At 44.1% G+C, this 16613-nt stretch overlaps 1 protein-coding gene across 1 annotated transcript in view; it reads right to left on the reverse strand.

The window, feature by feature from the left end:
• Positions 1-7099: 7099 nt before the first annotated feature.
• The window catches only part of NSF (N-ethylmaleimide sensitive factor, vesicle fusing ATPase), an 87580-nt gene continuing 78066 nt past the window's right edge, over positions 7100-16613 (reverse strand). The window contains exons 16-21 of the mRNA XM_056547720.1: positions 15215-15281; positions 15061-15140; positions 13279-13413; positions 12593-12706; positions 9545-9600; positions 7100-8069 (exon numbers count right to left, since the gene is read on the reverse strand). Coding sequence (XP_056403695.1) covers positions 8042-8069; positions 9545-9600; positions 12593-12706; positions 13279-13413; positions 15061-15140; positions 15215-15281 — 480 coding nt within the window. The 3' untranslated portion in view covers positions 7100-8041. The remainder of the gene's footprint in view (positions 8070-9544; positions 9601-12592; positions 12707-13278; positions 13414-15060; positions 15141-15214; positions 15282-16613) is intronic.

Raw genomic sequence — 16613 nt, forward strand, 5'->3', positions numbered from 1 at the left:
TGTGCATGTGTGTGTGTCTCTCTGCTTGTGTCTATGTGTGCGCGTGTGTGTGTCTGTCTGTGTGTGCATGTCTGTGTGTGTGTCTGTCTGTCTATGTGTGCATGTGTGTGTCTGTCTGTGTGTGCATGTCTGTGTGTGTGTCTGTCTGTGTGTGTCTGTGCCTGTCTGTCTATGTGTGCATGTGTGTGTCTGTCTGTGTGTGTGTCTGTCTGTCTGTGTCTGTCTATGTGTGCGCGTGTGTGTGCCTGTCTGTCTATGTGTGTGCATGTGTGTGCGCCTGTCTGTCTATGTGTGCGCATGTGTGTGTGTCTGTCTATGTGTGCGCATGTGTGTGTGCCTGTCTGTCTATGTGTGCGCATGTGTGTGTGTCTGTCTATGTGTGCGCATGTGTGTGTGTCTGTCTATGTGTGCGCATGTGTGTGTGTCTGTCTATGTGTGCGCATGTGTGTGTGTCTGTCTATGTGTGCGCATGAGTGTGTGTCTGTCTATGTGTGCGCATGAGTGTGTGTCTGTCTGTGTGTGTGCATGTGTGTGTGCCTGTCTGTCTATGTGTGTGCATGTGTGTGTGCCTGTTTGTCTGTGTGTGTGTGTGCATGTGTCTATGTGTCTGTCTATGTGTGTGTGTCTGTCTGTCTGTGTGTGCATGTGTGTGTGTCTGTGTGTGTGTGTGTGGGGGGGTGGGGGGAGGGGGGTAATTGAAAATGCTACCTAATGTGGGGAACCTTCTACTACCTAGTGTGGGGAACCTGCTTCTACCTAGTGTGGGGAACCTGCTTCTACCTAGTGTGGGGAACCTGCTACTACCTAATGTGGGGAACCTTCTACTACCTAGTGTGGGGAACCTGCTTCTACCTAGTGTGGGGAACCTGCTACTACCTAATGTGGGGAACCTTCTACTACCTAGTGTGGGGAACCTGCTTCTACCTAGTGTGGGGAACCTGCTTCTACCTAGTGTGGGGAACCTGCTTCTACCTAGTGTGGGGAACCTGCTATTACCTAATGTGGGGAACCTGCTTCTACCTAATGTGGGGAACCTGTTGCCTACCTAATATGGGGAACATGCTGCTATCTAATGTGGGGAACATGCTGCTACCTAATGTGGGGAACCTGCTGCCTACCTAATGTGGGGAACCTGCTGCCTACTTAATGTGGGGAACCCCCAGAAGTAGCACCCCTATCATCCTTCAGCTCATGCTATTACCACACCTGGTAGGAGGAATGGGGGGGGGGGGGGGGGTTTGCTGGTGGATGATGGGGGTGCTACTGCTGGTGGAGGGTGTTGCTGGTGGATGATGAGGGGCGTATGATGTAATGGGTGCATGCGGCCCAGCCTCACCCAGCTGCTACCTCCAGTGGCCCCCGGATAATTTGAGTTTGAGACCCCTGCCTTAGAGACTAATTAATAAAATGTCTCAAGATGAGAACCTCTATGTTGCAATGGATAAAAAGATGAACTGGGGATTCGCAATATGGTTGCGCCCAGTAGGTTGAAACCATTGTCATCTCTAGAGAATACAAAAAATCCTGTTCAAGCAGATACTCTATTAGGTAAGTTTCCTTGTGGGCATAGTAGGAGTTTGTGTTGCTCCATGATTGGTGGTGCTGAAAAAAAAGTCTGAGTCTAACCATTTTAAAAAACAATATTCCATCAGAGAAAAAAATTACTGTGACAGTTCCTATGTGGTTTACTTACTGAGCTGTGCTTGTGGATTACAATATGTGGGCCACACTATCCCAAACTGTATGGTTCCGCATGAACCACAGCTTTATGCTACACAGCGTATCACACCACCTTACACTCAAGCACAATAAACCTATTAGTCAGATAAAACTCACCATCATTGAGACGATCCCCACTTATGTTCACAATAGATTTCAAAAACTCATCAATAGGCAATCATTTGGGATTTTTACTTTGGGGACATTGTTCCCTTGTGGTTTAAATGAAACAATTGAGAATTGCTCATTGATATAGAGAAGAACTGGTATTTTTTGTTTTTAATTTATTTTTTCCTATATACCGTATATTTTTTCTTATTTATCATTCTATTAATGTTAGATTTATTGGTGTCATTATCTATGTATGATGTATTGTATATAAAATATTGTATTTTATAATCTTGCACACCCTTGATGTACATTTTTAAATAATTTTTAAGTATGTCCCTTTAAGAACCATTGAAGGGTTAATTTTAGCCTCTATATATATGTATGGTAGAGTTCACCTGGATATGCCTGATGAAGCAGTCTGTGAAATGCATTGGATCATAGGTGAATAAACAATCTTAGTCTCTGTTTGTGTGTCCAGCGCCCTTGTACTCCAGTTGCTTTTTTGGAGGAAATTTACATTTTCAACTTTAGCAGTAAGGTAAAAAAAAAAAAGGTAAAAAAAGGTATTCGGTTGCAGTACGGTCTTTAAACCGGAGACAAAATCGTGGTCAACCACGGTTTTGACTCCGGTTTAAAAACCGTACTGCAACCGCGTACGTTTTTATTTTATTTTTTTTTAACATGGACGTCAATGGGAAACGCACATGTATACGGTTCCATACGGAAAAAACGTATACGTTTTTACTTTGCACATGCGCATTTGAATCCTAAAGTCCCCACCCAAGACCCCTCCCATTAAAAATGGACAAAATTTTCAAAAACGTATGGTTTTTTTTTCTATAAAAACTGACGGAACTGTATGCACGTTTAAAAACAGTATACTGTTTAAAACGCATACGGTTAACTTTTTTCCATACTGTTCCATCCGTTTTTTTCCCATACGGTTTTCTTTAGAAAAACTGATTGAAAACAGTATGGCAAAAACGTGATGTGAACCCAGCCTTACATAAAAAAAACTATCTTAAAGATAGGCTGGTCAAGACAGATGCTTCATTTGAATCTCAAACACAGAAATACCTGACTGTTGAACACAAGGATTCTTTTTCTTGGCACCGTCAAATTTACCGCCTACCTACATGCGCATCTGACCATGTGGTCTACGTTTTGACCTGCCCATGTGGTCTTCTGTATGTTGAAGAGACCACACGGGACATTAAGACGGGATTCCACCGCCATCATTATACGATTCGTAAGCGCCGTCTTGATCTACCCATGTTGAAACATTTCTTAGAAGTAAACCATTGTGAGCGTGACCTCATATTTGTACTCTTGGATCATGTATCACCATCTAACAGGGGTGGCGATAGGACAAGCAAACTAAAAAGACTTAAGATGAATCTACGACCTAAGGAGCCTCCACCCTAGGGGACTGAAAGTCGATTTTTCAGATACTCCATAATATTTATAATGCTTAAGTACGTGCAATACTATTTTCTATTGTTTGATTTTCACCCTGACATATGTTTCTTGTGACTGTATATTTAGTTTTATGACTAATTTGCTTCCATTTTCTTTGTTTCTTGCAGGGTGGCCATGTCATGTACAGTTGCTTTTTCTTACATTTACGGTTTTGCTTTTTCTTACGCTTACAGGTGCATATCAATTTTTTTCCTCATGTGTGCGGCTACTTTTTCATCAGTCAGATATTATATATATTACACACTGCTCAAAAAAATTAAGTGAACACTTAAACAACACAATGTAACTCTAAGTCAATGACACTTCTGTGAAATCACACTGTCCACTCAGGAAGAACACTGATTGACAATCAATTTCACATGCTGTTGTGCAAATGGAACAGACAACAGGTGGAAATTATAGGTAATTAGCAAGACACCCCCAATTAAGGAGTGGTTCTGCAGGTGGTGACCACAGACCACTTCTCAGTTCCTATGATTCCTGGCTGATGTTTTGGTCACTTTTGAATGCTGGCGCTGGTTTTACTCTAGTAGTAGCATTAGACAGAGTCTACAACCCCCACAAGTGGCTCAGGTAGTGCAGCTCATCCAGGATGGCACATCAATGCGAGCTGTGGCAAGGTTTACTGTGTCTATCAGCATAGTGTCCAGAGCATGGAGGCGCTACCAGGAGACAGGCCAGTACATCAGGAGATGTGTAGGAGGCCGTAGAGGGCAACAACCCAGCAGCAGGACCGCTACCTCCGCCTTTGTGCAAGGAGGAGCACTGCCAGAGCCCTGCAAAATTACCTCCAGCAGGCCACAAGTGTGCATGTGTCCACTCAAACGGTCAGAAACAGACTCCATGAGGGTGGTATGAGGGCTCAACACTTAGAGGTGGGGGTTGTGCTTACAGCCCAACACCGTGCAGGACATTTGGCATTTGCCAGAGAACACCAAGATTGTCAAATTCGCCACTGGCGCCCTGTGCTCTTCACAGATGAAAGCAGGTTCACACTGAGCACATGTGAGTGTGAGACATCTGGAGACACCGTCTGGAGACACCGTGGAGAACGTTCTGCTGCCTGCAACATCCTCCCGCATGACCGGTTTGGCGGTGGGTCAGTAATGGTGTGGGGTGGCATTTCTTTGGGGGGCCGCACAGCCCTCCATGTGCTTGCCAGAGGTAGCCTGACTGCCATTAGGTACAGAGATGAGATCCTCAGACCCCTTGTGAGACCATATGCTGGTGCGGTTGGCCCTGGGTTCCTCCTAATGCAAGACAATGCTAGACTTCATGTGGCTGGAGTGTGTCAGCAGTTCCTGCAAGAGGAAGGCATTGATGCTATGGACTGGCCCACCCGTTCCCCAGACCAGAATCCGATTGAGCACATCTGGGACATCATGTCTCGCTCCATCCACCAACGCCACGTTGCACCACAGACTGTCCAGGAGTTGGCCACCTCATCAGGAGCATGCCCAGGCATTGTAGGGAGGTCATACAGGCACGTGGAGGCCACTCACACTACTGAGCCTCATTTTGACTTGTTTAAAGGACATTATATCAAAGTTGGATCAGCCTGTAATGTGGTTTTCCACTTTGATTTTGAATGTGACACCATATCCAGACCTACATGGGTTGATAAATTTGATTTCCATTGATAATTTTTGTGCGATTTTGTTGTCAGCGCATTCAACTATCTAAAGACTAAAGTATTTTAATACGTTTAGTTAATTCATTCAGATCTAGGATGTAGCTTAGTGTTCCCTTTATTTTTTTGAGCAGTGTATATATATATCTATATAAAATGTCACCTTTTTTTGATGGTATGGGTCGTCTTCATGGTCCTAGACAATACTCTTCTTTGGTCTCAATTTGATTGGTATGTATGTGGAGCACCCGTTAGGTCAATGCACTATGTACACCAGTGCGCCTGTGTGCATGCTAAATAATCTATTTGTAATATGGTTTCCCTGTACTGGGCAACATAAGTGCGCCAACGCACACACCATCGTGTCACATGACTTCCATTCCCTGACTTGACTGGGTGCCGACAGAGTTCTGTCACTTCCGGGTGCGGTGCAGCTGCAGTACTCTCTTAAATGGAAGCTCCGGTCACTGTATATATGCTTTGTGTATACTATTTATGGTTAGTGCCACAGCCACCGCCCTGCTCTCAATCCTCCGGATTAATAACGTGCACTTTGATGCATTTATAATCATATGATTATATGACATGCCGTGGCTATCTTTTTTTTGGGATAACAACCTACCTAGCTAAAAATTTACCTATTTAGCTACCTATATTTGACACACTGTGTATCATGCTGTGTCGCACATAATGTAAATAAATGGAGGTGCACTGCCACCCATAAATGGCTGGGACCCAGCTGTCTGGTCGCATTCACCTGTGGGTTCATCAAAATTCTCCGTACCAGAACCATGATGCTCTTAATCCGGCCCTGGCTCCATCCACTTTCCAGGATGACCTAGAGCAGTTATATATCCAGCTAGAGCCTCTATACCTCAATCTTCATGCCTTTGTGCGCAGAAAACTGTATGAACGATATTGGGAAATGTACATTAATCTGAAAGGGCCAATTCCTGCGCATCTACTGGGTGAGTCTATTACCATACCGAACCCAGAGAAATGTAACTAATTAAATAAAATATTGAAACTTTTTAGCTGTACAGTTTTGAACTAGACCAGTATTTCCCAACCAAGGTGCCTCCAGCTGTTGAAAAACTCCTGTGTGTCCAGGCAATGCTAAGAATTGTAGTCCTGCAACAGCTGGAGGTACCCTAGTTTGGAAACACTAAACTAGACAGTGATCTCTTGCTACAAATAGATTTTTGTAAGTAAGTTATGTCCTAAGAATACCTTATTATAGTAAATGTTTTGTATCATGTCTTTCTAGGTCAAACATTCTGTGCTGGTAAAATAAATTAATTTCGGGCCGGTATGAGGGCTCATTTTTGCACCATGATCTGAAATTTTTATCTGTACCATTTTTGTTTTGAATGGACTTTTTGTTCGCCTTTTATTCATTTTTTGTGCTATAAAAAGTGACCATAAATACGCTATTTTGGACTTTGGCATTTTTTTTTTGCGTGTACACCATTGACCGTGTGGTTTAATTAACTATATGTTTTTATAAATCGGACATTTCCGCACGCGGCGATACCACGTTTTTTTTTATTTACACATTTTTATTAATTAATTTATTTTTTAAATGGGAAAAGGGGGTGATTCTTACTTTAATTAGGGAAGGGGTTAATTCATCATTCGTAACTTTTTTTTTCTCAACCTTTTTTTTGCTATGTTATAGCCCCCTCTAGTGGCTATATTATGCATTACATTGATTCCTAACACTGATCATCGGCATAGAATTATATGCCGATGATCAGTGTTATCGGGGCTTGACTTCTCCTGCCTAGATCTCAGGCATGGAGAAGTCAATCACCGATCAAACACGCCGGAGGCAGGTAACGGACCCTACCCTCGTGTCCTAGCTAATCGGGATATCGTGATTTCACCACGATGGTCCCGATCAGCCCGAATGAGCTGCCGGGATGAAATTTTTTCAACTTTAGTCTCTAAAGGGTTAATAGGGCGCGGCACAACAATCGGTGCCGCCCGCTATTAGCCCAGGGTCCTGGCTTTCATTAGCCACCGGGACCGACCCGCTATGACGCGGGATCACCACGTGACCCTGTATTATAGACTGGGACTGGGCGCAGGCTTACAGGTACGCCCTGAGTCCTTAAGAGGTTAAATTCCTAAATTTAATCAAAATGAAGGAACACAATATCCGATAAATTATTTCTTTATTGCAATAGTTGTTCAGTTGCAATACTTAACATATCATTTATTACAACATAAAATCCACAATAAAAATATACACATACTGTGGGACGGAGGACACAACATGTGTCTGGAGATTGGGGGTTTATGTAGAGGTAAAGCTGCCACAGAACCACAACACATGTCACGTACAGGAAAGACACTGAATAGTGCGGGAGGCAGAGAGAGAGAGAGAAAAGAAACCCACACATGTTCTCATCCACTGTGGACATATCCAGACCAGAGGGACATGAGAAAGGAGTATATCCATGACCAATCTCCCGTACATACATAAGTACTCATCAGCTTAACTATCATGCAGGCTGCCATCTTGTGACGTTACCCACCACCCTATAATGAACTAGTGAATCATTAGTTTGTATAGGGGTAACATTCACCATGGCCACCCACACTCTACAAGCTGTACAGTTTTGTGAACAAACCTAACAGTAAGATAAAAGATGATGGCTACTTGAATATGGCTAAATCAACACAGACTGGTTTGTGCATTCCAGTCAACCAGACGTTGCATTGACGTAGTTGTAAGAGAGACAGCTCAATGATTTACGATTACAGCCTGCCTGTCTAGAGCAAGTAACTCTATGGTGTCACTTACAAAGCTCATTGATGAGGATGTTGCAGTGTTGTTACGTTGTGGTTACATCATGGCATCCTGTCCTGAGCATTCATATTCATCAGAAGCTGCGTGAAGGAAGAATAGATCCGATAGCTTAGACAAAGCAGACTGTACTTTAGAATTACATGCAAATCCTGTGTGATACAGAAGTATGGAAGTCAGTGGTGTGCTTCTAGAGTCCAACCTTCCCAAAAACAGCCAGTGGTGGGTGGAATGTTATACGTTCAAGTAATGACGATGACGCCTTCCCCCCAGTGCTCCTGCTCCTCCAGTTAGATATAGTCACGGCGCACTGGCTCTCTACAAAGGAAAGGGACAAGTGAAAAATGTTAGAAAATAAAACTTATCAATGTCTAGCACTCAGACAGGGAGGAGCGAGTGTCTTGTTTTAAAGGTCCTCTCCATGTCCTGACCATGGCACAACAAAGTTGTTAAAGGAACACTCCAGGCAAAGAAATCTACACATGAGGGCCTGAGGGGAAGGAGCACGACATGGATTCAGGGAACACCAAAGAGGGAATTCCTGTGTCATACTCCGCCCTCAGACTTGTGCACTAGTCACAACATGGTGGATCAGTGTTGCCCAGAGTGTTCCATTAAATTATCATTGATGCATCTTTCTTCTGGTCATATATTGCAAGAAATATGGAATATACTTTAACTCATACAAACTAGATACAGTTAACCTCTTGTAGAAGACCACCCAAAATTGCACTCCAAGGGGGTGGTCTTTGTAAAGCATGGCATCTGTAAATAATATGTGACAGAAAATCCATTAAAACAAATGTGGTCTGGTAAAGGGTGTGGTCTTCTGAAGAGGTTTCACTAGATTTCCTTTCAGTGGTTTAGTTTGTGTAATACAGTTTATAAGTTTCATATCACCAAATTTCCCTGACAAACTTTAATCTGACTACATCCCGCCCGTATGATCAAAATAAAAATGCATAGTGTCACGGCTAACTTAACGTAATTTTCGCCGTATAAGACGCACTTTTTCTTTGGGGGGGAAAAGTTGGTGCGTCTTATACGGCGAATACACCCCTATCGTGGCGGTCCCTGCGGCCATCAACGGCCGGGACCCGCGGCTAATACAGGACATCACCGATCGCGGTGATGCCCTGTATTAACCCTTCAGACGCGGCGATCAAAGCTGACCGCCGCGTCTGAAGCGAAAGTGACACTAACCCGGCTGCTCAGTCGGGCTGTTCGGGACCGCCGCGGTGAAATCGCGGCGTCCCGAACAGCTTACAGGACACCGGGAGGGACTATACCTGCCTCCTCGGTGTCTGCTCCGTGCCGGGATCCCCTGCATGGCCGGCGTTCTCCTTCGACGTCATCACGTCGTCGCGCACGGCGTCCTGTCATGACGTGATGACGGCGACAGAGAGCGTGGATCCCGGGGAAGAAGACGTCCGGAGCGTCGGGGACACCGCGGTGACGCGGCGACAGAGCGACATCCAGGGCAGTGGTGACTGGTCCGGAGCGGCAGAGACACGCGAGTATGACCTCCTACCAGTGGTCTTCAACCTGCGGACCTCCAGATGTTGCAAAACTACAACTCCCAGCATGCCCGGACAGCCAACGGCTGTCCGGGCATGCTGGGAGTTGTAGTTTTTCAACATCTGGAGGTCCGCAGGTTGAAGATCACTGTTGGGTTCAGAATCTTTTTTTTCTAGATTTTGCACCTTTAAAATTAAGAGCGTCTTATATGCCAGTGCGTCCTATAGGGCGTAAAATACGGTATGTCCTTTACAATTCCCACAATATAAACTTACGCAGCTTCTTCTTTCAGCAAGGCAAGGAACTTGCTGACACGATACTCTGGATCCATCTGAAAGATCAAAACAGAAATGGCAGATATATAAATCCCAACCGAGAAACTGAAGAAAGCTTAATAATATGGTCACACATATATTAATCTGTTGTGCATATCAATGGCAAAACTCTTGGAGGAACCTCTGTAGTTTGCACTGCCACATATCCACATGAGGATTAGCTTCATTGTGATTAGTAGCACTAATCCTCAGATGTACGGCGAAAAAATTATTTTGTCATATAAATCCACATTGAACACCAACAAGTGTGAAGGATCCTCAGTTTGTATACTGGATTGAGGAATTGCTGAACAAGTAATTGCATTCACACTGAAGAATAGTGAAGTTAGGCTGGGTTCACACCACGTTTTTGCCTGCGGTCGGGAAACCGCATACGGCCGAAAACGAAGCCGACCGGAGGCTGCGGTTCACTCCGGTCGGCTCATAGACTTGCATTAAATACGGTTCCCGAATACGGCTGAGTGCGGGCGCCGCGATTAAGCCCCGCCCCCCTCCTCCAAACCGTATACGGGAACCGTATTTAAGAAAACGTGGTGTGAACCCAGCCTTAGGCTGTTTTCACACCATATTTTTGGGGTGTCCTATGGGGGTGTCCCTGAGGGTGCATTCACACCACGTTTTGCAATACAGTTCCCGTATAATACATTTTCAATGTGAAAACCGTATGGAACCGTACTGAAAACCATATGCGTTGACTCTCCATTGAAAACTGTATGCCAAATGATGCCGCACAATAAGAAACTACATATAGATCTACTCCAGTATATACGAGGTGGCTACAGTCTCAAAGTTTGCTCATTTATAGTTAATTTAAAGATATTTTCCCAGTAGACAAATATATAGAATATGTATGTCCGATCAGGGGGTGCCTGGTACTCTATACAGTGGTCCCTCAACATACGATGGTAATTCGTTTCAAACGACCCATCGTTTGTCGAATCCATCGTATGTTGAGAGATCCGTGCAATGTAAAGTATAGGAAGCTGTACTCACCTGTCCCCGCCGCTCCGGACCAGGTCCTCACAGCTCCCGATGCTGTCCCAGGGGCTCCCGATGCTGTCCCGCTGCTCCGGTGTCTTCTTCGCAATCTCCGGCTTCTTCCGCATCTTCTGCAGGGTGCGGGCCTCGCTTTCTGGTGATGTTATTACGCCGCTACGCCGACACGGCGTGCGTAGTGACGTAATAACGACGCCGGAAAGCAAGGCCCGGACCCTGCAGAAGATGCGGAAGACGCTGGAGGATCGCGAAGTGGACCCGGAGCAGCGGGGATAGGTAAGCGAACCTGTCCGGGATGCTTAAACTGCTATCCGACAGCAGCTTAAGCATTTTGCGCTGTTGGATAGCAGTTAATGCGATGGCCCCGACATATAAAAGCATCGTATGTCGATTTTATCATATGTCGGGGCCATCGCATGTCGGGGGGTTACTGCATCTGGTAGAGAGGTAGAACCCATGCTCACGATCCTAAAGAAAACCAATACTGAGAATGGTCTCGTCCACCTGGAGACCATGTGATTTATGACATACTGGACGCATGGGATTCTGGAAAAGGTCATGGAAAACAGTAAAATAAGACCCCTGAACTACAGCACTTCTTGGGGTGGGTCTTGTGGAAAAAAAACAAAACAATGGTGAACAGATCTAGCACCATATTAGGCTACTTTCACACTATGGTTCATAAATCCGTTATAAAACATCCGGTATATTCAATTCTATACTGATTTAACGGACGTTATATAACGGATGAATAAAACGATTATAACGGATGAATAGATTTCTAATGTCCGTTAATTAAACGGATAAATGTTTATCCGTTATTATCCGTTAATACCTTATTATTAACGTACGTTATATTCACCTTTGTTTTACCTCTCCCTACCTGCACACCTTGCAACAGCTGAAGCTCCTCCTCCTACCTGAAGGGGAGGGTATAAAAGGATGCCACAATGATCCTGCCGCAGTCTGCATTTCAGCATTGAGAGGGAGAGTACTATCGGTTGCTTTGCTTGCTATCAGACTATCAGGGTAGGGGGGGGGGTGCAGGAGGGTGCACTACTCTGCCTCCTGGAGGGGGGGGGGGTGCAGGAGGGTGCACTACTCTGCCTCCTGGAGGGGGGGGGGGTGCAGGAGGGTGCACTGCTCTGGTTCTTGGGTGCTGTTGAAGTGCTATCAGGGGTGCTATCAGGCGGATGGCGGCGGATGAATACGGATACCCAGAACAGACTCCTACTGCTGCCTCCTGCTGTCTGACCAGGAAGTAGAGGGGGTGTGACAGGGGGTGTGAGCACTACTCAACTTTCCCATGTGACTTCAGGAGTGTGAAGTCTCTACTGAGCATGCTCAGTAGCACTAACGGACGCTAAATTAACGGACAATAACGGGCGTATTTTGTAACGTCCGTTAAGCCATAGGCTTCAATGTTAATAATTAACGGACGTTCAATGATCCGTTAATTCTAAACGGAAAAAAAATACTGCATGTCCGTTCTATTCTTCCGTTATAACTAACGGACGTTAGTTTAACGGAACAAAAAAGGTACAAACGGAAGATTAAAAACTTTATAGACTTTAATGGGATTTATTAACGGAAGTTTAAGGATTCGTTATAAAAGACTTTATAACGGAATTTCATAACGGATCTTTAAACGGAAGAACTTTATAGTGTGAAAGCCTTACACAGTATTATAACTTGCCATAACAGACTCAAAGGCTGAAGAAAAAATTATCCTGCAATACCCCTTTAAGTGCCCCACAATGTGGCTTTGCTCATGGGTTTGTTCATTCAAACCTTTCCTACTTCAACAAGACAGAATAAATCTGATCAATCAGTTTAAAAAAAAAAAAAAACATACACAGTGAGCTTGTGTAAAGGGTCAACTAGTTGGGTAAATCTGTTGATCAAACCATACACGTCCGTCGCTTTTTACTCTATGTCCATGGGCAGCCTACCCCAAACAACAAGACCCCGCACTTCTGTGTGTATCCTCACCTGTAGGGACATCTCAATTAACATGAGAAGCTTCTTGATGCCTATGTAAACCTTCTTGCCCTTTACTTGCTTAGCAATAATAGAGCGTTCATTGTCCTTGAAACCTCCCAAAAGCTGCAAAACAAAAATAAAAATACATGTAAGCCTACACATGTACTATATTTTTTTAACCAGGAGAAAAGTTATAATGGAAACATTTGTAATATTTTTTCTGTGTTTTGGACCTTTCCTGGTTTTGGCTTAAAGGGGTACTCTGCTGCCCTGCATCGGAAGCTCCGCTCCCCAGCGTCCGGAAGTTTCTTGTTCCGAACGCTGGCTTCCGTGTTCAGGTCCACCCCTCGTGATGTCACGCCCGCCCCCTTGTGACGTCACGCCCACCCCCTTGTGACGTCACGCCGACCCCCTCAACAAAAGTCTTCCCATAGACTTTTGTTGAGGGGGCGGACGTGACGTCACAAGGGGGCGGACGTGACATCACGAGGGGCGGCCCTGAACACGGAAGCCCGCACGCAGCGTTCGGAACAAGAAACTTCCGGACGCTGGGGAGCGGAGCTTCCGAAGCAGGGCTGCAGAGTACCCCTTTAACATATTAACCAAAATAATACATGTGAACTCCGCCTAACTGACATGGAAAGAATATCCAAGCAAACAACTGATAATACAACATGTTGATGGGAGGAGCTCACCTCCAGGGCCTCCATCAGATGCTCCCCTGTGCAGATATTTGGAACATGTATTGTAGTACTGAAGGCATCCAGCATCTCCATCTCTTGCAGGACGTCCTTACGACTGGTGGTGCCAATGATCAGTAGTTTGCGACTCTGGATGAGAAATAATAAAATCAAGCATGTGTCCAGCACAAGTCTTTCATTTCTTTACAATATATATAATAAATAGGGATTCAACCTTTAACCCCTTAGTGACAATGGATGTAAATGATGGTGACGTGGTACTTAACGCACCATGACGTACAATTACGCGTCATGATTACGAACACCGGAGCGGTGCTAGCATCATGCGTGGCAGGTCCCGGCTGCTATCAGCAGCCAGGGACCTGCCGGTAATGGCGGACATCCGCGATAGCACGGATGTCCGTCATTAACCCCTCAGATGCCGTAATCAATACGGATCACGGCATCTGCGGCAGTGCGGTACTTTGAATGGATGATCGGATCCCCCGCAGCGCTGCCGCGGGGATCCGATCATCCAGCATGGCAGCCGGAGGTCCCCTCACCTGGCTCTGGTTGTCTCCCGGGGTCTCCTGCTCTGGTCTGTGATCGAGCAGACCAGAGCAGAAGATGACTGATAATACTGATCAGTGCTATGTCCTAAACATAGCACTGAACAAGCAAATGATTGCTATGAATAGTCCCCTATGGGGACATAAAAAGTGTAAAAAATAAAAATAAAAAAAAATGTAAAATAAAAATAAAAAGAATTTGAAAAATCCCCTCCCCAAATAAAAAAGTAAAACGTTAGTTTTTCCCATTTTACCCCCAAAAAAGCGTAAAAAATAAAAATGTATACACATATTTGGTATCGCCACGTGCGTAAAAGTCTGAACTATTAAAATATATTGTTAATTATCCTGTACGGTGAACGGTGTAAACGTAAAAAAAATTTAAAAAGTCCAAAATTGCTGCTTTTTTGTCACATTTTATTCAACATTTTTTTTATAAAAAGTAAAACCTAAGCAAAAGTGGTACTGATAAAAACTACAGATCATGGTGCAAAAAATTAGCCCTCATATATGAGAAAGTTATAGGTGGTCAAAATAGGGCAATTTCAAACATACTAATTTTGTTAAAATGGTTTGAGATTTTTTTTAAGCGGTACAATTATAGAAAAGCATATAAGATAGGAATCATTTTATTCATATTAACCCACAGAATAAAGAAAACATGTCATTTTTACCGGAAAGTGTACAGCGTGAAAACAAAAAACTTCCAAAGTTTGCTAAATTGGGGTTTTCTTTTCAATTTTCCCACATAACTAATATTTGTTTGGTTGCGCCAAAGTTAATTGGTGACGCAAAAAACAAGCCCTCATATGGGTCTGTGGACGGAAATATAAGAGTTATGATTTTTAGAAGGCGAGGAGGAAAAAACGAAAATGCAAAAATAAAATTGGTCTCGTCCTTAAGGCCAAAATGGGCCTGGTCCTTAAGGGGTTAAAGGGGTATACCGCCCATAGACATCTTATAAGATGTCCGATTACGGGGGGGGGGGTTCGCCACTGCTGGTACCCGCCGCGATCTCCGTGCAGCAGCCGGCATTCTGTTCTAGTCTCAGAAACCTTAGAGTTTCCGGGACTGGAGAGGTGATGTCACGCCACGCCCCCACAATCAGACATCTTATCCCCTATCCTTTGGAAAGGGGATAATAAGGTGTCTATGGGCAGAGTACCCCTTTAAGAAGCATCTTATCTGTAGCGCATAGGTGGACTACCCCCTCCAAAATGTCTCTTACCTGTGGCGGAGCTTTCTTCAAAAACACAAGTAAAGCCTGGAGCACCAAATTAGAGAACCGTGGGCCAATGGGAACATAATCTGCCAAAGAAAACCTGGTAGGTTATCAATTCATATTTATTCATACAATGATTTGTGGGGGTCTAGAGTCTTACCTAGTAGTCTCTCTATGTCATCCACCACAACACAACTCAGCTGGGATTTGTAAGCATCTTCGAAGATCTGGAAGAAGCCAGATCAATATATCACAAATGGTGTAAAAAAAAAACAAAAAAAACAGGGGATTTTTTTTTTTTCCGGAAGATCCAGTATATTTTGTACAGCTTGATATTTTGTCATATATTTCGTAATGCTGTATATTAATTGATATGTGAAATAGAATACTAACACAGGAAATGTCCTATAAGTGGACAGTGGATGCACAAACTTGAGCTGTGATTTGCTGCCGCATTTCGGCCACATGTAGTGCTGGATGGTTTGTTTTTACCCTTATGGTACGATCACACGTACAGGATCCTGCGCAGATTCGATGTGCAGGTTTTTTCTGCTGCAGATCTCAATGTAAGCTAAATGACTGAGCACAGCTTCTATTCTGCAGTTACAAATCCCACGCATCAAATCTGCGCAGGATCCTGTACACGTGAACAAACACTTAGGGTGAATTTACACGGACAGGAACCTGCGCAGATTTGATGCGCAGGATTTGTAACTGCAGATTAGAAGCTGTGCTCAGTCATTTAGTTTACATTGAAATCTGCAGCAGAAAATCCTGCACATCAAATCTGTGCAGGATGTTGTACGTGTGAACACACCCTTAGGGCTCATTCACATGAGCAGATTTTCTGCAGCAGATCTGCTGCAGATTTTCTTAAGCAGATATTGAAGTCAATGGGCAGCCAAATCTTCAGCAGAAAATCTGCTCGTGTGAACATACCCTTAAGAGTGAATTCACACATGCATATTTGCTTCAGCAGATTTTGCTGCCCATAGTCAAGTCAATGGGCAGCAAAATCAGCAGCAGCAGATCTGCAACAAACATACGCATGTGTGAACGGACCCTAAATCTGATTCTTTACTGCAGCAGTGTGGATTGGAGCTAACTCAAATCAAAGTTATTTAAAAGGAATGTATCCCCTAGATGTTTTGTAAGAGACAGATACTAAAACATGTATTTTTTTCTAATATGTTTCTATTTTTTGATTGCGATTTTTTTTTTAATGTAATTTTTTGTACATCTTGCCTGAGCTGTTTTAACAGCATTTAGAGATATGCATTACTGCAAGCCCATGGACATAGGCAACAACAGAACAGGATCTGTCACACTGACATAAATAAAAAAAGCTTACTGGGTCTGCTCTGTGATCTTTTCAGAAGTCATTACATAGGGAGAGGGAGGCTAAAGATGTAAATATCTAGCTACTGGTGTCATCCTTCATGGTCATCCTAACTGTGATAGTAAGGAGGAGACTGCTTAAAAGTGATGTGGACACAACAAGAAGGAAATCTTGGCAGCAGGGAGAAGTCAGGACCCAGGCTCCATACTATCACTGGCCG

Source organism: Hyla sarda, chromosome 12 (genome assembly GCF_029499605.1).
Source record: "Hyla sarda isolate aHylSar1 chromosome 12, aHylSar1.hap1, whole genome shotgun sequence".
Classification (NCBI taxonomy): domain Eukaryota; kingdom Metazoa; phylum Chordata; class Amphibia; order Anura; family Hylidae; genus Hyla; species Hyla sarda.